Source organism: Cryptotermes secundus, unplaced genomic scaffold (genome assembly GCF_002891405.2).
Source record: "Cryptotermes secundus unplaced genomic scaffold, Csec_1.0 scaffold167, whole genome shotgun sequence".
Taxonomy (NCBI): Eukaryota; Metazoa; Arthropoda; class Insecta; order Blattodea; family Kalotermitidae; genus Cryptotermes; species Cryptotermes secundus.
The window spans coordinates 175370-199965 of NW_019742553.1; the positions used below are offsets into that span (position 1 = coordinate 175370).

The 24596-nt window shown below is 37.2% G+C and overlaps 1 protein-coding gene across 2 annotated transcripts in view; it reads right to left on the minus strand.

Annotated features, from left to right (window-relative positions):
* The window catches only part of LOC111873299 (dmX-like protein 2), a 196670-nt gene that overhangs the window by 166502 nt on the left and 5572 nt on the right, over positions 1 to 24596 (minus strand). For both annotated transcript variants that reach the window (XM_023867896.2, XM_023867897.2), the window contains exons 3-6: positions 21592 to 21751; positions 15670 to 15882; positions 13584 to 13731; positions 10805 to 10990 (exon numbers count right to left, since the gene is read on the minus strand). In XM_023867896.2, the coding sequence (XP_023723664.1) occupies positions 10805 to 10990; positions 13584 to 13731; positions 15670 to 15882; positions 21592 to 21751 (707 nt within the window). The remainder of the gene's footprint in view (positions 1 to 10804; positions 10991 to 13583; positions 13732 to 15669; positions 15883 to 21591; positions 21752 to 24596) is intronic.

The following is a 24596-nucleotide window of genomic DNA, read 5'->3' on the forward strand; positions in this document are numbered from 1 at the left end:
TTGCACTGCACACAGTCACAATTAAATAATCATTAAAACATGCCATGCATCTTGTAAAAGCATCAGTCTGTCACAAATCTGTAGACACACCAGCAACAAAAAATATTCCTTTATAGTTTCTATTAATGCGTTGTTAATCATTAGCTCAAACCTCAATTCTTAAAAAGTTGAGAGAACATGTGAGAAATGAATGACCACTTGCTATGCTGAAGCAGCAAGAAAGACTGTAACGGAAGCAGACCTCCAGAAATACTTCATATTACAGATTTACTCAACAATATATATTACCAAGAATGAAGTTCTGGGCATGATAAAAATTTCTGGTATTCAATTTCTGCACACTTATTTTAGCAGATAATTTAATTTTCATACAGCGAAAGTTTGTATACTTTAATTTTTTAGGAGTTTGTAGGAAAATGCTTTAAATTACATGGAAATAGATAACACAATCAAAATTCATCATAATTCACAAATTACAAAATTTTCTATTTTCCATGCAAAGCACTGACAACTACAGAAAATGAAACTGAGCAAAATATTTTTGATATGGCTTTCAGTCTTAAATTTAATCAAGAACTATTCAGCCATAATGGTTCCTATTTGTTCCTATCTGCATATATTTGCAAAATTTACCTAACTGGTTTTTATTTCTGGTTCTCGTGTAGGATAACTGGCTGCAAAGCATGGCTACATTCCAGTGCAATACATGTTCTGTATGCTTAGACATTACCCCAGCAACACTGCAACGTGTGCACTCTAGCACACAGTCATACCTACATGTGTGAGCAACAAGATGGACACTAGTCTGAATGGTACAGTGAATGTACAGACCTTTACATTGTTCCATACACACGTGTGGTTTTGCAGACTTACAACATTTTGCCACAGTTAGCCACACTGCAATGTTACCTCTGTACAAGTACACTAAAACAAAACAGTGTCATTCACTACTCCTGGTCCATGCTGTAAGTGTTTCTGCTTCACTATCATTTCCCCCTATGGTGGATACATATCACTTTTCACATCACGCTGCCAACATTTTCTTAACTTCTCTTTATTAATATGTAAAGAGCGTAGCATTGTAACAGCTTAAATAAAAATCTCCAGCACTTGAGACCCGAAACATGTTTTGCAACAGCTTTTCCCTCTTTACAGTTTTCTGTATTTTGGCAAATAACCAAGGTATCCTATGGTCCAGTACTTTTTTACATTCTGTATATTGTTTATTTAAAAAAATGAAGAGATATATGTATGCAAATTAATGGAAAGTTAAAACCCAAAAAACACAATATATTTAATTGTTTTTTAAATCTGAAACTCATACAAAACACTATTTGAAAGTCTCTTAGTGTATAATATTGAAACTATTATCAGAATTCACAACAGAATATGAGTATACTGTGACATGACAGCTGAAAGCCAAAATATGCCACAACATAAAGAAATTTAACCATCTAGTGACTGTGTACAGCTTGAAAACTATTGTTTCCATGCCTTTTTACCTAATTACAGAATAAAAAAAATATATAAATTGTCACAATCAAACTCTAGAAGGGTAAAGAATTTAACTGTATGTATTAAAAAAAGGATGGAGATGGGACAGAATATAACAGTTCTGCAATTTAATGCATGAAGAGAATATCAGGTGTTTATCTTTCACCTGTATGTCTTTGGCCCAACATTGTTACATGCTCCATTCTAACCCACAGTACAATACACCAAACAATTTTATCAATTTCTATCACTCAGCTTTCTTACAGAAAAGGAATATCATGACTGAACTGTGCACACATACATGGAAGTAGAATGAACCAAAATTTTTGTAATACTGCCATATGTCATATATATGGCAGGGCTTGAAATACTTATCCACTAGTTCATTTTGTAAATTGACTAACTAATATTTGATGGAACTGATTTATAATCTAATGAAATTCACATTCCTCAGCTATACTCCAAGTCAATGACTTTTCTGTTTTACAGTTAATTCTGTTTCCTGTAAATGGAGTGTGTTTATATGGAATCAAAAGCTACATAATGTTACACTACTCCTACATTTTGGAAGGAAATTCTTGATAAGTGAGCTCTGGATAAATTTCTCAATCATTGTATACACAGTTAAACTCAGTTATAATTATCTCATATTGTTACCATATATTCGGGAATTTTGAAATTTACTCATTAATTCACAATTAGTTGGCCCTTATTTACAATTTCTGTTGGAAACATAATAACAGAAAGTCAGGTAGGGTGCCACTTACTTATTAAATAGTCTACTCACATAAACACAAGTTTACAGTTTCAAAAAATATATTCCCTGAACTGAATCTGGTCCAAAAAGCCTCCATACATAGGGAAAATTAACACTTTTAACAAAATATAATTTTATTCACAAAATATGCCCTATATGGTTGCCATTATTTTGAAAACATATATGGATGTGAATCTCCCATTCATGGCGAACTCAAGTTAATACATCTAGTGTTATGCATGATACTGCATTTTGAATGCATTCCTTTAGGTGATTCATGTTTCATATCTTTTCTTGGTAAACACTTTGGTTTTCAAGTGTCCCCACAGGTAAAAATCAAGTGGGATGAGATCTCGGGACCTGAGAGGCTACTCCATGGGACCACAGTGACCAATCCACACACCCCAAAACTACTGAGCCAACCATTGCTGCATGCAAATACCATAATAAGGTGGTGCCCCATCTTGCATAAAATACACTGGAAATTCTCCATCCTCATTTAGCAGGGCCTGCGTTATTGTGTCTTGCAGGATGTTCACATACATTTCATCATTAAGATTTGTGTCAAAGAAAACCGGTCCAACACTTCTGTTACCCCATATCTCGCACCACACTGTCAGTTTTCCAGCACGATGCATCTCTGATGGATTCATCCAATGTGGGATGGAATCGCTCCAATAATGTAGGTTTTGGTGATTTACTCCTCTATTAACATAAAAATTTGCTTCATCAGTAAACAAGATTGCAGATTGGAAATTTGCGTCACTGTCCAGTTTCTTTAATACCCATTCACATAATTCCATCCCTCCATCCAGGATGTCTTCACTAAGATGCTAGAACAGATGCATTTTGTATGGATCCTATTTTTCAAAATGTACATAATACGTGATCTGCTGACACTGCTTTTGCAGCCAACCTTTGTGTGCTCTTTTGGGGACTCCGTGCAAATGCACCCAGCACTATGTTGGTTGCACCTTCATCAGCTGACATACCTGTAAGTGGATGACCACTTCTCAGTTTGTCTGTAACACTTCCAGTCTTCTTCAACTTCTCAGTAAGTTTGGCAACAGCATCATGCGTGATGTTCTTGCCATGTTTCCTTTAAAGTCCACTGCAGCCTTGCGACAGCTTCATGATCTGAGCATCAGTATGATTTTTATATGTTCTTTTGATGAAGATATTTAAAAGGTATCTGAAAATGTTTCCTTATGCTTAGAGACTTTGGGACCACTGTGTATACTGTACATCACTGGGTCACACTGAAACATCTGTGATACAGAACTGGTTTTGTGAGATCTGAAATTCTCACAGTAGTGACTCCTGGAATGTCATGCCATGTAGTTCACCAATGCTTCTGAGGAATAAGTTATACTCTGACTAATCATGGAACCAGCATACATCACACATTATGTAAGCAACCTTGCATGTGAAGAATTCTGTCAGTTAAACAAGGTACCCCATATGGACATCCCACAGACTATCACAAGCTAAGCATGTCAATAAGAACGTTCACGAAATCTTTCACATAAATAATCTAAAAATAATGTTGTCACATCCTGCCTTACAAAAAAGAAAACTCGCAAAAAGTGAATCTGTAATGATTTAACATGGAAGAAATAGCAGTGTGTAGGTTATTTCTGTTAATTTCTCTTAAATATAATGCATTGTCTCTCCTCTGACATCATCACAGCATTACAGTAGCTGTCAGTTGTGGGTGGGACTCCAAACAGTTCAAGAAGGCCATTTCTCCTTTCATGACATCAAAAATTATTCCAGCTTTGAAGTAAATTAATATGCTGTATCTTCTCTTCAGGGGCATTTAATATATTTGTAGTGTTAAGCATGGAATATTGTGATGCATATGACCATTGCTAGGCAATGGCTAGGTAAAGACATTCCCGGAGTTAAGCTCTCAACAACAGAAGGACATACACCGCTAGGTAACAAACCATTAAACACACAGTCTTGATAACAGAAGATAGTATTTTTGGGGGGGAGGTCTGTGCTGAGGAATTATAAGAGAGCACAGAAAGGAGTATGGGAGAGTACAGTAGAGTACAAGGAGTATAACAGAGAATGAGAATAAGAATGAAGCATGTCCTAGTGATTTTTGGAGTGGGTAGATTAGCAATAGCTGTATAATTGATTGTAAGAGAGACTGTAAAAGATGGTGTTAATGAAGCCAATCCAGAACCCGTTATTATTAGTCACGGAGCCATAAACACGTGACAGTATAAAGTTTTTTGTATTTATCTTGTACTATATATTATACAAACACCAGAATGACAACAATTTCATAAAAACATTTCAGATTTATAGCTACCCATCTCGGTACACTGGCATTCATGTTGTATGGAAATTAGTTTGAAATACCAGTCATGTCTAAGAGACATCATCATCATAAGTAATCTGTCAAGACGACAGGTCTACAGTCTCTTCCAAAACAATTCCTCCATTTAATGCGATCTACAGCTTTCTCCTTCAAATGACAGTATCCTCTTCTGTCCCCTAGGTCATCCAGCATCTTCTGACATCTTCTTGTCACTTCTATCCGCCCCTCTATCTTTCCTTCGCTAACTTCATTTAGAAGGCAGTTTCTGCGTAAAACATGACCAATCCATTTAGCCTTCCATTTTCTTATTTCGTGTAAGATATTCCTCTGCTCACTGACTCTAATTAACACTTCTTCATTTCTCACATAATCGGTCCAACTGATCTCCTCCATCCTTCTCCAACACCACATTTCGAAACGTTCCAGATGTTTCTGATCTACTGCCCTAAGGGTCCATGTTTCAGCCCCATACAGAGCTATGCTCCAAATGTAGCATTTCACTAGTTTCTTCCTCAAATTTAAGTCCAATTTGCTGGTAAAAAGATTCTTCTTCTTGCTAAATGCAGCTTTTGCCATGGCAATCCTGGATTTAATTTCACAAGTACACCTTCCATCATCTGTTAACAAGCTACCCAAATATTTAAAACATTTCACNCTGTAAGAAATTCTCAGTTTATACAGGCAATCAGAGATATTCATTCTTTCTTTGAAGAAGAGAGTCTGAATACTGTACACATAGTGCATATACATCAGCCACATATACCAACTGCCACCTGGTGACAGAAGCATTAACCATGATACCTGAATTTCCCACAATTGAATGAATACCATCAGTATGCTGAAAAAAGAATCTAGTAACTTTCTAATGATAACATAATGGTGTACATCACTAACTGAAGATGACATAACCTGGTTCCTGAAATGGTACACGAGTAACTCCATCTTCAGTATCGAAGAGCAAACCAAGCAACTGAGCACAGTGAACTTATTTGCCTGACTTACTCTTCATCCCTGAAGACAGAGACAGTATTTTCCTCTGAAACATCAGTAAACTTCTACCACACTACATGGCATAATACCCCATAAGACAAAGTTCTACAGAACATGTTCTACCAAATTTTGATGATGCTGTTTCTTCACAATTACATAAATTGTATAGCCCCTTCAGTACCATTACAACCAAGTTTAACTGCACTACATAAATCACTATGAAGTTTAACAGAAAACGAAGTAGAAAACTTACATGCAATGAATTAGTGTTATTAGCCACTGCTTCATTTTAAATGCATGGTTTCTTGACATCAGGCATTGTTTTTCTCAATACACAGTCCTTTCCTTTAAATTTATTTTAATATCAATCCCACATTGTATTATATCAGAAAATATTGTATACCCATGCTCTTCAGATATAGAAACCCAGAACCCAAAACCTGTATCAAGCAATTTCTCTGTCCATGCTACATCAGCATACATGTAAAGCTAGTGGCAGACCCAGAACGCGTAAGGAGTGGGACACAAGAATTGAAGGAAGTACAATGAACACAGAGCACTTTCATCTTGAAGCCTAGTCAACATTACAGAGCTAATTACTTGAATGCTGGCATCACAAAACTTACATAACACAAATTTCAAATGTCAAAATAACAGTTTTATGCTTATAAGATGAGAAAATTATTTAAATATTTACTGGATAAAAGAAAACTTACCATATTTCCCAATGTATAACTTGCACCATCAGTGTATATGATTCAAAAAGGTTTAGCAAGGGGAAATTAAGATATTTTTTTCCTAATTTTTATTGTTATTTTTTGTTTAGCAAACAAAATCTATCTATTAATTAATTATTACTACATTGATTTTTTAAATACCCCACCCCACAAAAGTACATTCCTGCTCCTGAGAACCTTAACCACAAAGGGATAACCATGATTCTAATATTTACTTCCTTACTTCAGAAGCACAAGATTCACTAACATTTTAAGGGATATTCATGAGGAAAGCAAAATGGGTCTTACACACCAGGAAATATGGTATATGGCAATCTTATACAAATATAGTTACACAGTTTTATGTAAACCCAGAAAGAACAGATTAACATAACCCAAGCTGAGACGACTGTGGTACATGGAAGGACCCCAGCCATCCTGCACACATAGTGAGACAATTTAAGTCCACAGAATACTACATTTCAGGTAAACTCTTATCTCTGTCTTCAGGCAAGGAAAATGGAGATATGCCTCTTAGGTAAAATGCTCACATAATATAAAACATAAAAAACTTCTTTCTGCGCCACTAATTCTTGACAAAGTCTTATAATGCAGACAGGACACTACACAGTCAAGCGTAATCTTTTCAATGCTACAAAAAATATAAATAAACAAATTAAAAAAGGGGGACAAAAAGACAAATCACCAAATTATTACCAAAGTCATTATTGCCCTTACACTGTGTATGATAAGCATAAGACTGCCAAGTGTATCCAGTTTCTAACAATTAAACAATCTTAGAACCCAACAAGTTTTGACATTAACTGGCCATCTTCATGGACAACAAATACTAAAGGAATCCTTACATAATTTATTTTAAAATACTTCATGTAAATTAAGTAAGATTTCCTTTACTAATGATTGCCTCTGAAGATGGCCAATTAAGGTCCAAACATGTTGAGCTGTAAGATTATTTAATCATTAAAACTGGATACATCTGATGGCAACTTCATACTTATCTTGATCATTAAATTCCCTTCACATTAACATTCAAGAACAAACACTTCCAATATTCCTCCACCCCAGTATTATATACCTATCAGAAAGGTTCCATGTGTAAACAATGAATTGCTCTGCAACTTTATCTGTATCTTACATTTATAGTTATTTCCACTTCATGGATCTAATCATCTCCCCGTAGGGCTGGATATAAAACATGTCACATATTACAAATTCATGCTGACTACACATCATTCATCCTTTGTCCAATAAAATATGTAATCAGGCCTCTCACAGCCTTTGTCTACTAGTGCCTTCTATTCTCAATAATTTACAAACAATATGAACCAAACAAACGGTTTCCTTCCAGAAATAAAAGGTTATGTATTCTGAATACTCTAATCTTTATGTTGTAACAGATAAATCAAATGAAGAGTACCCAGTTACCCACCCAACATTCTTATGAAATCATATTCTTGTTAGATATATTTTACAATGTGTGTACAACTATAAGCTTGATGTGAATAAGTAAGTAAAGTCTGAAATTATGACCAGTCAAATTTATCAGCTATTATAATGTATATTCAATTTTCAATGCTAATAGAAAGGCCTGAACAAATTTTAGACATGTAAGATTTGAGGCTTTCACAGCGGTGACTATGAAGAAAGCAGCCTTCTGGGATTTGGCACCGTGTATATGTGGTGTTAACCGACGTTTCGGAGGAACGTATCGCCTCCATCTTCAGGGTAGAAGGAAAAATATAAGAAATCCGCNAGCAAATCATTTTATGCTCACGTCTCTTCTCCATATGTAGTTTCTTAGTTAACTACCAAAGGCAAAACCTAAGGTTGTGGCAGTCACAAAAAAAAAACACTTTTAGCTACAACATCAGTACCAGATCAGAACTGCACAACCTAAATAAATAATCTTAACAATTACATCATTAATTAATAAAATGCTCCGGCAACAAAGTTAGTTTTAATTTTCAGATTTTCTTAGTATCCAAATGTATTATTAACTGACAATACATTTTTTTCAAAAGCTGTTACACCCACCCACCCCTCACACACACACACACACAAAAAACCATAAGAGGGGAGAGGTACCAAAGTTTCACACATTCTTAATCTCTGCATTAGCTGAAGAGACAGCTTCATGTTCTGGCTGCATTAACCATGCTGAATGACTTTCTGGAACCCAACGGAGAGGAGAGTGAGTGGGCCCCAGAGTCAGTCTCAATGCCATGTCAAAGAGACAATCACTGACCCTAATGGGAATCAAACCCTGACTGTATGTTTGCACCAAACCACTCCAGTGAGCTATCCTAGTTCCTAACATATTCATGACAAGACTAAAAATATCTGCTTTATATAAAATTTCCTTTGACATTCTAATTTCCTGAAATTGAAATGATCTATCTATTTCTTAAAATATTCCCTAATTCAGGATTTCCAACTCCTGGATTCATGCCTAAAAGCCCCCCCCCCATTCCTGCTATGGGGTGCAAAAGATCCAAATTCTTTGTTAACACGCTTTCATGTACACATGGTTTTAAATATTTGCTTTTAAATCCATAATACATTTACGAATCTGTACCATGCAGCAACATGTTAACATGTTCAGGATTTCACTTACTGACATGCTGACAGCATCTAGAAACTGAGACACTGGATATGGTAAGATGAGAAATCTGAGGTAACAGCCTACATTACAAAGGATAATATAATTAACAACACAGTAAATAATACACAGTATTAATCAGTGGGAGGGGAGGTAATGCAGAGGTTTAAATAAAACCAAGTTTAAGTCACCATTCTGCTATACTCAAAGTGCCCAATATGTGCAATATGGTCAATGTAATTCAGTCCTAGCCCTCTGACAGTATCACAAATAAGTGTTTAAATTTCATGAATAAATAATTAAAGAATTCATGAGTCAGCTTCTACAATACTATATATAATCATATCCTAGAAAATAGTCCTAATCAAGAATCTTTCTTAATGTAACCAAAATCCTTCCTACGTTGTGTCCATAATATATCAGAAGTTTTATTTTGAACCTACTCTAAAATGAAGACAGTATGCTCCTCTGAAATGTTGGTAACAGCCTACAAGACTATGCAGTGTCAAAACCCAGAAGACCACAAAATGAACAATCAGAAAATTTGCAGTCTTAAGTTAAATCACTAAATAATGGGAGACTTCAATGAAAACTATGAAAAGGTTGTATCCTAATGTGTTACTGATAAAAAATATTTCAGTACCCAGCCCACCAGAAAACAAAGAGTATGCATTTTGGAAAAGTGGCTTTTAAGTTGGATCAATTTTTTTCACAGTTTATGGCCTATAATACTTCATAAAATACAACAAAATTAAATAGCTATAGGACACTGCAGGTGTAGAAAATCTAAAGAACAGAATGAAAAACAGTAGCCATGCCACTTTCCTGGTACTTCGGGGTTTTCTGTACACTAACTAATAGCATTTTATATGTATGCTGAGTTTCAGATCTCAATGGCAGTGCGAAGCAGGATGGTACAGCGGTAACACTCCTGTATTCAGGATCTCCTTAGTTCAAATCTCAGCCAGGACACTGGCTTTCCTGACTGAGGCATTCTGTTCTCTTCCTCAATCCCACTCCCTTGCTAAATGCCTGGACAGTACCTCGATTAAGCCACGATCACTTCCTTCCAAACCCCTTCCAATTCATCAATAATCAGTCACGCTACCATCTAACACCACAAAGCCTAGATATTGGCAGGGGAGGGAACCAAAGCTGTCCCTGTAACAGGCCGTGAAGGCCCATAGGGTTGTGAGACGTTGAGGTTCCCACATTATCTATACAATCAGCTCAAAGATGGCAGTAAGGCTGTCAACCTTATGTACTGGCCGCGCTTTACTCCCCAGGAAAATTATTTAATTCCTGGTACACATTTCTGTTAAAGGCTGAGCCGACCCCAGGGACACAGTGCGGCTGGAAGGATTAGGTCAATTGAAAAAAATTCAATGACCTCATTGGGACTTGACCCAGTAACCTTCCTGCTTGTAGAATAGTGCCTCAACCAACTACGCTACTGCGTACCATCTTTCAACAGGATAGTAGCTACCATGTTGTCAATAACATTACACAATTGCACAGCTGACCAAACTTCTGATTGCATGACAGTGCATTTGAATCTATTTCATAATATAAAATCAGTTCTATCACTACTATATCGCATCATGTAGTGCAAAATTCACATAAACGTGTTATGTATAATCTATCCATTTCAATGCTAATGCAAATCCAATTCCTTTTAAAATTTTAAATGATAGCCAATTACTATCTGAATATGGTTTTCAAAGTACTGGAAATGAAGGGCATCAAGTGTAACCTGGAACCTACAGTCCTTCCCCCACAAACAATTCAGTATTTAATATTCATATTTAGAAAAACACTGAAAGAAACTATGAAGAATGCAAGACATGACTGTTTCTCATTGAAACTAAAGTTACCCACAAAAAAAATCTGCTTACTTCATGTGCTTCAGCCGCTGCATGAAGCGGTGTTTGTGACGGTGAGTGCGGAACTTAGGGTTCTGTGTAGCAAGGGGATCAAACTGATTCATGTTGACAAGGCCATCATCTGGTAAAACTGTCTCAACCCACACACGACAGATGTTATCACGACAAGATGTCACCAGCATATTGGAGACAGAACCCCTGCAACACAAAATTTAATGTCAGCAACGTTCCTTTGATGTTATGTAACATGTAGAATTGAATCTACATTAATATACTCCATTTATAATGTGAACAACTCTCAGGATGAAGAGGTAACTTATTACATTAAAATGTAATCACAAACAAGAACAAAAACAAAAAAAGAACTCTATGGGTTTTAGTCTACAAGCAAACTACACTGACCGAGCAGCTGCCACTTGTCAGCGAAATTAGTGCCAACTTTTGCAGATGGAGGGTGTCACGTGGTCAGTGTAATGGATTCCCACAGCCATTAATCTCGGTTTTCTAGACCAGAGCCACTACTTTTCCATTCATTCAAGTAGCTCCTCAGTTATCCTCAGGAGGCTGAGTGGAATCCATTCCAGACCCACTACTTCTCAGGAAGTGTTGTAGTGCTGGGAATCGAACCCGGAACCTCTGGATCTGTAGCCAGGAACTCTGACCACTAGACCACAGAGGTAGCCAAAATGTAATCACTTTAAGCATAATACCATACTTCCCTATGTATCAGACACACCAATATGTGTAAGATTAATAATGGTACGAGAAGGAGAAACTAAGTAATATTTTTATCATGTAACACTTCTTATTTAATAATTAATTATAACAAAACTGTTTATTTATAAATGACTTAACTGTGGTTCTGTTATTTACATACCTCATCCTCATCATTACTTCCCACTACGACACACCAGTATACAAAACACACTGAAATATTTAGGGTAATTTTCAAGGGAAAAAAACTGTCTCTCATACAAGAGGGATACATTTTCACTGCAATACACAAACAAAAAAAAAAATTATGCACTGACAGAAGTGTTCATTCTTTCCCCAGGTTAAAGAACAATAAAATAATTAAACTGCACAATGGGGTTGGAGTAATAAAGTATGACGTGTCAAGAAATCCAGCTATTACAAGTACAACATCCCCACATTGCCACATCTGTAACACACCTGAACTTCTCATGAGAAAACACGCAATTAGATTTGTCACAACTTAATAATATAAGACGGTATTCACATACTGGGAATTATCTGTAACTAAGCCCATTCTTTCAATAGAGCTGGTAGCTGCAAAAGTTAAGGACAGCCCGTCATTACATAAATGTTCTATACAAAACTTTCCTGTGGAGTGACTTCATCTAAAGCTGAATGACAGGAAGTTAAAAAGAAGTATCAAACTGAAATCTCATATGGGTTTGAAGCTATAGAAAACTTTGATAATAGAATGCACACTTCAGACAGCATTAAAAATATTATCAAAACTTTATTATGAGTGAAAGCATCAAAAACCTTTATTTCATTAAGAGTGCTCGAAATTACTAGATCATGGGAAGCAGGCTAAATTGCATTGACCGAAAATTCCAAGCAAATGAATGGAGATTNTAAATCTATATGGGGTTAAAGTGAATGGAATAAAGCCATAAGCATTAAATTAAAATTAAATTCGCTTAGTGCGGGGTGGAGTCCAACCAGGTCCACTCGGCACGGTGGCCACTGAATGGCCTATTGTAGCCTGCCCCGGGTGATTACAATAATGGAGAATTTGGTGGAATGATGATTTGAAGAGGAAACCCAAGTACTCAGAGAAAACCCGCCCCAGTGCCACTTTGTCCACCACAAATCCCACTTGACCAGACCAGGGATCAAACCCGAGCCACCGCAGTGGGGAGCCAGCAACTAACTGCTTGAGCTATGGCGCAGCCAAGCCATAAGCATAGACAACAGTGAAGACCCACAGCAGTAACATCAACCCTTTCACTGCTACTATGTTAAGTAACTCTCAGTACCCTCTGTGCTGAATTATTTTTGAACAAATCTTTTATAGATAATTTAAGTGCAAAGTATGAAAATTTGTGATAAAATGTAACTAATCTTACCTCAGACAGGGAACAGGCATCAGAAGTTGCAAAAATGTTGAATTATTCAGTATTTTTCACAGGGGAAAAGTCTGTTTAAATCAGGGTTGTCCAAGATGGCCAAAAAAAGTACATAATTCACTGTCCTAGTCTTATCACTATGTCACATGTTGACCAAAGTCCACAACTTTATTTAAAACTATCATAGAAAGCACTGCATACTATACAAAGCCATTTTTACTAGCCCTGTGAAATACACGTGTCACATGACCACGGAGCATGTGCCTCACTGTGCAGATGCAACCTTTTACATTTCTTATGCTAGAGGGCATAAGAATGCAGCCATTGAATGATGCTTCATTACGTTCCCAATAGATGAATCTATGCACCCGCCAAGTTTGAATGAGATTGGGGCAAAGAAACTGAGATTTGAAATTCTAAATTCGCAATACAGGGTTTGTCGATCGCAGCAAGGCCGCCATGTTTTTCAGAGATCAACATATGTCGACCACAGCAGTGTAAGGGTTAACATAGTAAGATTAACATAAAAAACAATATTACTTTCAACTAATAAACTGTCAATTAAATGTTTAACCATGCACAGACCACAGTAATATGACTCTCAGTAGAGCACCCCATACAGCATATTTGAAAAATAAATTTCAGAAGCTCAAGAATTACAGTGAACATACAAATTGTGATGAAGTACTCACTTTGGCATGTATTTACTGGTTTTTCTCCATGACAAGTTGGTGACTGCCCGTGGGTGTGCAATGTATACAAAGCCATAGTTGATTTCATTTATAGTGGATGGGCCACCATATGACATAGAATGATCCACACTTTTTGATGGAAACAGCACTAGAAACCAAACAATCATCACAGTCAACAACAAAAGCATAATTACCTGCCAGAATAATAGCTAATTATGGTTCATCCAGATGCACATACACCTCAGCTGGGGGGAAGAAAACTGGTTTCAGATATTCATTAGCAGAAAACACTTCTCAACAAACCAAACAAAATGTTTCACTACTGATCAACATGTGTCACAAGAGCACAGCGCCTTAATAAGATGCAGCCACAACCTTGTGGAGCCCCTTCACATTCACTCCGTCTGTCCACACGAAACACAAAGAGAAACAATGAACAGATTTTCACAAAATTTTATATACAAAAATAATAACTAGCTTTGTCAATACACAATAATTCTGGTAAAAATCACGCACAAATAATGGAGACTTTACATGAAGACTGATGGATGTTATACATCCTTTTGTGGAACATGCCTGGTAAGTGAACACAGTATAATTTTACAGTCTTGTTTCAATATTAACACAGTCAACTCTCCTTTAACGGAATCTGTCCAAACCCTATATTTACATTATTATGAATGTTTGTAAAAATAAAAGCATAATATCAGCCTGAAGTAATACAAGAATATATAAGATACCTATACAACATAAGATACCTTTTGCATAATAAAATTTGTCCTGTGAGAGGTTATTGAACTTCACAATCTGGTTCTTAAATTAGATGAATACAACAATTAAAACAGAAATACTTTGCATTTACTCTCCTTAATTTTTCAGTCACAGGTTACATATCTTAAAAAGCAAACACAGTATATAATAATTCATGAGTGAAAAGTAGTCCAGACTGCCACAAAGCTGTTATTTATACACGTCAATCGGAATTCCTTACAGAAAGGGAAGTAACTCAATACAGGTTTGTCTTCGTACACAATTCTCACTGGGCTCCAAGAATATCAATAACTAGTATGTATAGGCATAACACATGTTTTGAAAAAGAAATATGATACTGAAGACTTCCAACAAAATTTTGTCACTCTCAAAATTAGACTTACAGTGAAAACATGGAACTGAACAGTGAATATTGCGCATTTTAGTGGACCAAACTTGAACTGTAGTATATCCAAAGCTGTGAAATTATAAGGCAACATTAATTCAGATTGCTTCTTACTCAATTCAATCAAAGATTTTAATTTACAATAATTCGATCACTTTCACTCTAATCTAACAAAATCATGTATGCTAATATGAACTTGAAAATTACAGGAATAATAAAAAAGTAATATAACCATTAACATTTCACCTCCACATTTTTCAACCACTGACTTATCCTTTTCTTTCTTTTTGCAGATAATGAACTCGGTATTTCAGGCTTTACTATTTTCCTTGATTTTGTACTAACTGTTCAATATTTGTTCTCTGAACAGATGAGAAAATTCAAACAGCCAAAGAACATATAATACACATATATTTAGTGTGCAGACAAAATCGAAGGAACTGGAAACAACTATATTTTTCTCACAGGGATACTGGGTTTTCGGACTTTATCCATCGTCCTGGTTTTTTAAGATAACTAATAAAAACACGACGTTTCGGAAACTGGATCTGTTTCCGTCCTCAGGTGAGGGAAAACACCTATTCTGTTGGGTCCCTTAGAAAGAGCTAGCCTCAATCACTGGACGTTTTCCCTCACCTGAGGACGGAAACAGATCCAGTTTCCGAAACGTCGTGTTTTTATTAGTTATCTTAAAAAACCAGGACGATGGATAAAGTCCGAAAACCCAGTATCCCTGTGAGAAAAATATAGTTGTTTCCAGTTCCTTCGATTTTGTCTGCACACTAAATATATGTGTATTNGCAAGAAACAAAACAAAAAATAAAATAAAATAAAACAAAGTCACCCCAGTTATATTTAGGCCATGACATCAAACCATACTCACAGCAGTAATGTGACACACTGAACCAGTGTAACACTAATGAAACTTACACTGCTTATTCTCAAACCATATCTTAACAAGACGATCAGATTTTCCGGCCGTAGCAAAGAGAGTGCCATCTGGAGAGAACGACATGTGGAAAACAGGTGTTGCAGTGTGACAACTCCATACACACTCCCAGCCTCGATCGTCGTCCTCCTGACCAGATGGTTGCTGTGGCTGAATCTCATCTCCAATTTCAAAAGTCACGCCTGTACCTTGCGCTGGAAACACAGACATATTGGTTACTTTGTCATAACCATCATTCAAATCATATCAGGCCCAACGCTAAAGTTCATATTTATATGAGTGGTATATGTTACAATTCATACATTCAAGTTAAGGAATTCAGCACTTTCAGAAATTACAAAATTTATGATACATGCCATAAATTCACCCTTGTGGTAATCTGGGACAAATATTATTTTCTTAAATACAAACTGCAAAACAACAAATCTGGTCAAAACTGTTTTTTAAAAAAATTATTATCTGGCAAGAATTTCAGATCACATATTCACATGCATTGGTGACATAGCAGGATGCATTGCTCGGCACAGGATAGCCTATGTGGATGCATCAGTGATATGAGGGTGGGGGAATCTGGTTGCAAGGTTACTGCTATTCCTGTCTTTTCAATTGTACATTATATTTAAGACATCAGGGAACATGAACTTTTAAAAGCGTTTATAAGTTTACTTTTGCATACCTAGTAATATTTCCACTGGGTAATAAAGTATGTTTTTACTGCAATGTAGACTGAAAAATTTTCTGTACAAACCATCTATCCTTACAACATGACAGTTAACAGCAAAATAAGATTCATATTATGGAATTTCAAGATACAAATGCATTTTCAAGAACACACAGCTTCTGTAATGCAGAGGCATGCTTATTATACTGAATTCATAATGTGAAGCTTGCAAAGAATCAATATAACATTGATGTATGGTTTTTAGTGTGTGGGACAATCAGTAAATAGTTCATGAATGGAAGGAAAACATCTATAATGGACATAACAGGTTTTCTATGTGTATCACTAGGTAGCAGCACAGTCCAGTTTTATGAAAGTCTGCATAGCAGACATGCATGCGCGTGTTCAGATGCTGGTTTCAGTAGTCAAAATGGCGACCGTGCTTGAGGAGTATACTACCAAAGTTCAGAGTTCTGTTGTGCATTTCTTGTGGGCAAAAGGACTCAATGCAAAGGATATTCATAAAGAAATGTTTCTCATTTTATGGTGGGAAGTCTCTGTCGTGTGAACTAGTTCAAAACTGGGTCAAGAAAGTCTCTCAAGGATGTTCAAAAGTTGCAGATGATTCCCAAGCAGGTCACCTTGAATCAACTGCAACAGAAGCGACTGTGAAACGGGTGGAAAGAATTGATTCAAGCTGATATGAGGATAATGATAGTGTAGCAACTGCACTAGGGAGTTCCTATGGTATAGCATATGGCATAATGCATGGTCATTTGAAGTTTCACAAAGTGTGTGCACCATGAATGCCCAGAGAACTGAAGGATAAAAAAGAAATCAAAAGAATGGATCTGTCCATGCAAGATCTCTTATGGTATGCAGATGAAGGAAAGATGTGCTTAACAGAACTGTTACTGGGGACGAATCTTGGATACATCACTACTAACCCAAATCAAAGTGTGCTTCAATGCAACAGAAAGATCCCAGTTCACCTTCATCCAAGAAGTTTAAGGTTCGCCATCAGCTGGGAAGGTTATGCTTAGGGTGTTTTGGGATTCCCAGGGAGTACTGTTAGCCCATTTTCAGAAGCATGGTGCATCATACTGTGAAGTTCTGTTGAAGCTTTGGGATGCAATTCGCAGAAAACGTCCATGCCAACCGGCAAGAGGGGCACTGCTTCATCATGACAATGCCAAACCCCATACAGGCCCAGCAAACCAGGAGAGAATTAAAAAACTACAGTGGGACCTTCTTGAACATTTGCCTTACAGCCCAGACCTGGCCCTTAGTTACTTCCATCTGTTTGGTCTGCTGAAAAACCACCTCAGTGGCAAATGTTTCACCGATGACAAGAGGTAGAAATGGAGAGAAAACAGCCAAAAGACTTCTATGCTGCAAGCTTTGACACACTGGTAAAGCGATGGGACAAATGTATCAATGTTGGTGGAGGATATGTCAAGAAATAAATGTTTCCTTTCAGGTTCATATATCACAAGTTCTACATTTTATATCCATTTGTGGCCTATTTACTGACCCTCCCTCATATGTTCAGGATGTGTTCATATGTCTTGTTACCAATGCCACCTCAATCTGAGTATGTTTTACAGCAAAACTAGTGTAATACTCTTTGAGAATTCAACAGAAAGTCTATTAACACTTTGCAGACCGCGCACGCATTAATACGTTTTTCGCTTTTAAATGTGGCGGATCGGTCGCGTATTAATACGTTTTTAGAACACGATAAGTTGCAACACACTATACATCGCTCTGGACCCACCTACATTGCACGCAACCGCCTGCAGATGCGTGATAAGATTCTGGAATGTTTAGTTAGCAGTCAGTAACTTGACCTCGCTGTTTACTTAACCGACTATAAAGGGAAATGCTTTGCCTTCTTCAAGCTGTGTGTATCAGCCAGTAGCTGGTGGGGAGAATGGATCAAGGACAAATTCTCCTCCGATGACCTAGCTGACCTGCCTTGTGAGATGCGTAGTAATGGATTGTCATTCAGACAGCAACAGTGATGGGGGACAACAAAGAATTGTGGCCACAGACAGTAAAAGTGACAGTAGCTCTGACGATAATGCCGATAATAACATTGCACGTAGTAACATTGCGGGGGGACAGCAAAAAATCTAAACCCTGATTCAAAATTGAAATACAAAGCATTTCTGATGAATGTGGCAAAGGCCTGGGCTACAGTCCAGATGGTGGTGGCAGAACCAGGGTCACATAAAGACTTAGTACAACCGGGCCCATCAACTCCCACCCCACGAAGGCCTCATGTGGACCCCCCAGGGTGACTCTCGAGTGATATGCGGAAAAATACCCTTGCAAAAATTGTGAAGAGTAAACATTCCAAGGGGAAGAATCCTTCTAGGCAATGCTGTGTTTGCACAGTTCACAAAAAAAGGAGTATGTCTACATTTGCAAGTTCTGTGTAATGCCACTTCACAAAGGGGAATGTTTCCAGAAATATCACACCCTCAAGCACTTCTAGGAGCACTGGTAAGTGTTCTCTAATAATTTTAGTTCAAAAAATTAATTAGGAGATTTTATATTAATTTTTAAAGTGAACAGTGAATAAGTTAGGGTAGTATGTTTAAAAATGCTGGTCCCCAGGGTGATTTAAATACTTAAATCGCTGGTCTGGGAAGTGTTAATACAACAAACAAACAAAAAATTATGGTACAGTATAATTATATTAAATTTTATGCACCAACACAAAGGTGAGACTGCAGTAATATCAATTTATACATAAGCTAGTGGTAACCATTTAGCACTTTCACAAGTGTCACAAGCCAACATATTGTTGCGTATAGACCTGCTGCTAAGCAGTGACTCTGTAAACAGCAGACATTGCTAGGCAATGCCTGAAACATATACACACATAACAATGGAACAATGGGGTTATGCAACCCATTTATAAGCAACGGTTTAGTAAACATGTTTCCATGGCAACAGATATCAATGCAACAACAGAAGAACAGTGTTTTCTATGTGGTCTATGCTGAGATGTTATAAGCTGGACAGTTTGAAGCAACGACTTAGCTGTTGGGAAGAACTGCCAGCAGTTCAGCTGAGTGAGGTCACATGAAGTAGCTGGTTGGTGATTGAGAGATTTCAGTTGTCAATTGTCAGTTGAAAGTCAGCCTGTGAAGAGGAGACTAGGAGGTTGGTATGAAATGGCCACCAGCCTGGGACTCAGTTAGCTGAGCTGTCAGTTGACAAGAGGACCTGAGTGCAAGAAGCTGAAGATCTCCCTCGATAGAAACCGTTGCCAGGAAACAGCTAATGGAGACTGTAACAGACTGGGGACACTAGTCTGTGTGTGTCAGTGATCTGTAAAGTGTAGTTCTGAGTGGTGTATACAAATGTTCAATAAATCCATTATCCAATTAATACCCTGTCTATAGCCACAACACACCCTAAATCATGACAATATATAGTGATAAAACTGTTATATTTCCGGACATATCCATTGTCCTGTTTCTATTCAAAACACAATTTTTCAAAGACTGGATTTGGACTAGCTCTATCGACTGGACATAACTGAGTAGATTCCACCTGAAGACCAAGACAGAATCCAGTCTCCAAAATACTGTGTTTTAAATAAAAACATGACAGTGTTTTAAACAGGATGATGAATAATGTCCAGAAGCATAATAGTTGTATTAATATACTATTATCACAAAGTTTTAGATCTTATACAAATCCACTTGGTCGTCAACTTACGACCGACTTCTGTTCTGACTGACAGGTCATAAGTCGATCTGGCCGTATGTCAGCCATATATTTGTTACCAGTTTTTTTTTTCATCTTTATAATTTATTTTAAAAAACTTCTACCTTTTAATCATCTTTTATTTTTCATTATTTTGTGGTCATAAGTGCGGCCGGTCGTAAGTCAACAACCAAGTGTACTGGCTTTTACAAACACTGAATTGATAGGTACACTGTATAAACTATAAATATAACTTAGTATCAAATGATGAACTGTAATATTATTATGGTTATAGGGATGAATTTTAATAAAGCTGCTGTAACATATTTCCTGGTACTAACTTGGAATTTTCCTGATGAACTGGGATAAATAACAAAAGAATCCCAAAATATCCCATCTGGTTGTGACTTCTCAACAAAATAACAGATGAAGTCTCTAGCAGAAAAGACCATTTGTGCCTAAAGCATCAAAATGTTAACAATACAAGGTGTGGCAATTAAGTTCCAGGACTGGTGCACATCATTCCCACTAGGTGAAGGTGAAATGAACTACTGCAAACTAAGTGTATTTCTACATCTTACCAATAACTAGCAGCAGTTAGCAAGTCCAATCACTGACAGTTCATGAGTAGCTGCTCAGTGAGTTGTGTTTTTAACAGCTGTCACTTTTTTGTACATGGAACAATAAGTGAATACCAGATTTTGTTTTAAACTGGGTAAAACACCAAGAGAAAATTATGAAATGTTGCGAACTGCCTATGGTGATGAAGCCTAAAGTTGTAGAAGTGTATCTGAAGCATTTAAATGATATAAAGATGAGCAAAAGAATCTGCAGGATGACTGAAGAAGCAGGCATCCTTCAACCTCTCAGAATGGAGCCAAAAATGTCTGTGAAATGCCTATATGATATCATCAATGGGCTCCCAGACTGATGTTGGATGAATCAAACATCAATAAGGAGATGATTCATCAAATCCTCCAGGAAGATTTATGAAATAAGAAGCTCTGCACAAAATTTGTTCCACACGGACTTATGGATGAGCAGAAGCAATGGAGGCACAACTCATGCCAAGACTTCATTCAGACTTGTCAAGACAATGCCAGTTTTCTTGATGCATTTTTCTCTTTTCTAGGGTGAAAACTGCCCTCAAAGAAGGAGGTTTCAGAATGCTGAATATGTTGAGAAAAACATGATGGCTGACCTGAAAACTATTCCTTTAGAGGGCTTTGCTGACTGTTTTGAAAAACTTTTTAAATGATTAAACAAATGTAGTCAAGTATGCAGAGATTACTTTGAACAGAAACATACAATTTTTAATTACCTTCATTTTTTATTTCTATTTCACACCATACTGGGAATTTTACTGCCAGACCTTGTACAATCAATAAACCATAGCAGACAAAGAGATAACAAACAATAGAGATTTCAGTAAATATATTGGAAGAGAAAGAGCGTAAGTTCAATATAAAGAACCTATTATCAAAATAATGAAAGTCTGTAAGATATATAAAAGCAAAACCTGTCTCTGAATCATCCTCCATCAAAGCAACATGCTGATGCCAAAGTTGCAGAATTTCCCCACCAGTGAGCAGACGGGTTCCTTCTAGGTTCCATGACAGTGAACTGATGTGTGATTCTGTCTGCAAGCTACCTGTCTGCACCCATCTGTAATCCAGTTGCTGTACAATAAAACAAAACAATGCTCATATACTGCGCACATGATACAACATTATCATTTCAAATGTTCTGTTTAACATTATGGCTTCGTTCTGGCCAGATCCACAAGGCCACACAAGTCCATGCCCAACACGCATAGCAACCCTGAAGCTTCAGGGTTAATGCCCTCCCATTAACCTTGCCTTTCTCCTCCGACACATATTCTATACCTGCCCTAACCTGCTGCCCCACCTCCCCAGACCCTTTCCCTCTCCTCTCTACTGATTTCCCATGTAACCCCTCTCCCTTCTCTTCCTGCTATTATATAGCGGGGTTGTTCTGGACATTAGTCTATTTGCACCTGCTCACACTGGTTCTTCGCTTGCGGATTTTCTTCTTTTTCCTTCTACCCTGAAGATGGAGGTGATACGCTCCTCTGAAACGTCGGTTAACACAATACATACACAGCACCATATCCCAGAACACTGCTTTCTTCATTAAAAAGTGTATGTTTAAACTTATCGAAGGGCTGCATTTCCATTATTTTTACACTGTGGTGTGCATACGTTTTGAATGCGCAAAATATGAAGATATATGGATTACAATTTTTCCTTCTATATAAGATGAAATGAACACATGCAAAGTATGAGATTTTTTTTGTTCCTTGCTTATTTATTCTCTTTGTTTAATGATCATTTTAATATCTGACTTGAATGATAAGATGAGAAGTGAATAATGAACTACAAAGGCAATGGAAAGTGAAGTCATGACTTAATTTCAGGTACTATTCCAGATTTTGCATGGCAGGACTGAGGATAAAAAAAAAGTCAGGACAGTTTCCAGGTTGCGATTTAAACCCAAGACCTCCAAAATATGAAGCAGTATATTCTGTTATTTTTCTATTTGCAAAATGTTTGTGGTTCTAATAATATATCTTTTTTTTTTTCCCCAATGGCCCTGTCTTTATCTAAACATGGATGAATTTCATTTCAGTTAAGGTTACAGTGCAAAACAAGTAGCTTAATCCCTCCAGAGCTGACAAAGAAGCAATTAACTATTGCTTAGTATTAAGATTACACTTCAATAGCATATACAGGGTGTGGCGCAGAAACTTCCTTTTTTGAAGGCGAATAAAAGAAAAATTATTGCTGATAGACAAAATTTATGTCTAGCTAATGAAAGAACATACTTTAAAGTTTTAAATCATGTAGTTTTAAACAAAATATCTTGAAGGTGGTGGCCACCGTTCTCTATGCACTGATGCAACCGTTTTCTGAAGTTTCCCTCTGCACGTTCCAACATGTGCACCGGAATTTGGGCTACTTCCTCCGGAATAACATTCTTCAGCTGAAGCAGGTTTGTGGGGCGATGTTCAAAAACCTCTGCCTTGAGGTATCCCCATAAAAAAAAAATCGGAGGGCGTTAGATCAGGTGAATGCGCTGCCCACGGGATGTCACCTCGAAGCGAGATGAGCCATCCGGGCACCATTGCCCTCAAAACTGTCATCGAAGCTTGAGCTGTGTGGACCGTGGCACCATCCTGTTGGAACCAGACATTTCCTAGATGCATTTCTTCAAGAGCTGGTTTGAAAAAGATCTCAAAATCAACTGACGAACTGCCTCCACATTTTCTGGCGTCGTAATGGACCACTGTCATCCTGATGATTTTTTCACCACACTCCTGGTTGTCCTAAAGTTCTCTACCCACAAAACAATCGTTTTCCGGTCGGGAACCGGACCTTGGGGCTTAATTCCAAAGTGAGTACGGAACGCATGCTGCACTGCCACATAGAAATGGTTGTTTGAAAAATAGGCTTCGACAGCAAACGCACGCTGCTCACTCGTCCACCTCATGTTTCCTACTGAGGGGTATTAGACAGAAACNTGTTGTTGTTGTTGTTTTGTTTTGTTTGTTTGCTTCCTTATATGCATTAATGTGTTTTTCTTCCAATGCTTACCTTTAAATAGTCTTTGACTTTATGTTGTGTTTGTCCAGTATGTAACTACATTTATCTACACTGTGCTGTGTCTGCAATTGGCCTTGCAGCTGTTGGCTCAGCATATAAATAAAAAGGAATTTAATTTAATTTAATTCAATTTAATTATTACGACAGTTCTTTTCTCTTTAACATTCTGCACAGCAATTGAAGATTACTATTACTACTGATAATTTCTGCTACTTCAATTTCAATTAAACAGTGGATTAATCTGTATGGCTAATGTGGAAAATTTTTGGAATCAATGAATTTAATCTCTGTTCTAAGACACTTGTGATAATGGATACTGTCATCACTTTCTCTTTCACAACACACATGCTCAAATGTGTACTGCAAACAGTTTCAGAACTTTCAGTTTTAGGTAATGCAATGGATTATGTTTTAAGATCTAAATAATTTCACCCTGTGAATATTCAATTGTTTTATTAGTTAAAGATGGATGCATAATACCAGAAAAGCTGAATACGAATGATTTATTTATTGCCCCAGTAGCTCGAAAATATTCATTGTTTCTAATAGTAAGACAAAACTGTCACATGTGTCCAGCAAGCAAGTCTATACAGTACAAGGTGTGGCAATAAAGAAACCGGATTCATGCTCTAACCCTTTATTAAAAAAAATCAGACAGTCGAAATGTTATCCCCTTCAATGTAGTCCCCTCCCCGATCCCTACACCGCTCCATGCGAATTTTCCACTGTTGGAAGCAGTGCTGCAGGTCATCTTGTGTTATGCTCTTCAAGAGTTGCGTCGCTTTTGCTTTCACTGCATCCACGGACTCGAACCTGGTCCCTTTCAGCGCAGACTTGATTTTTGGGAAGAGAAAAAAGTCGCACGGTGCTAGGTCCGGAGAATACGGTGGATGTTCCATCA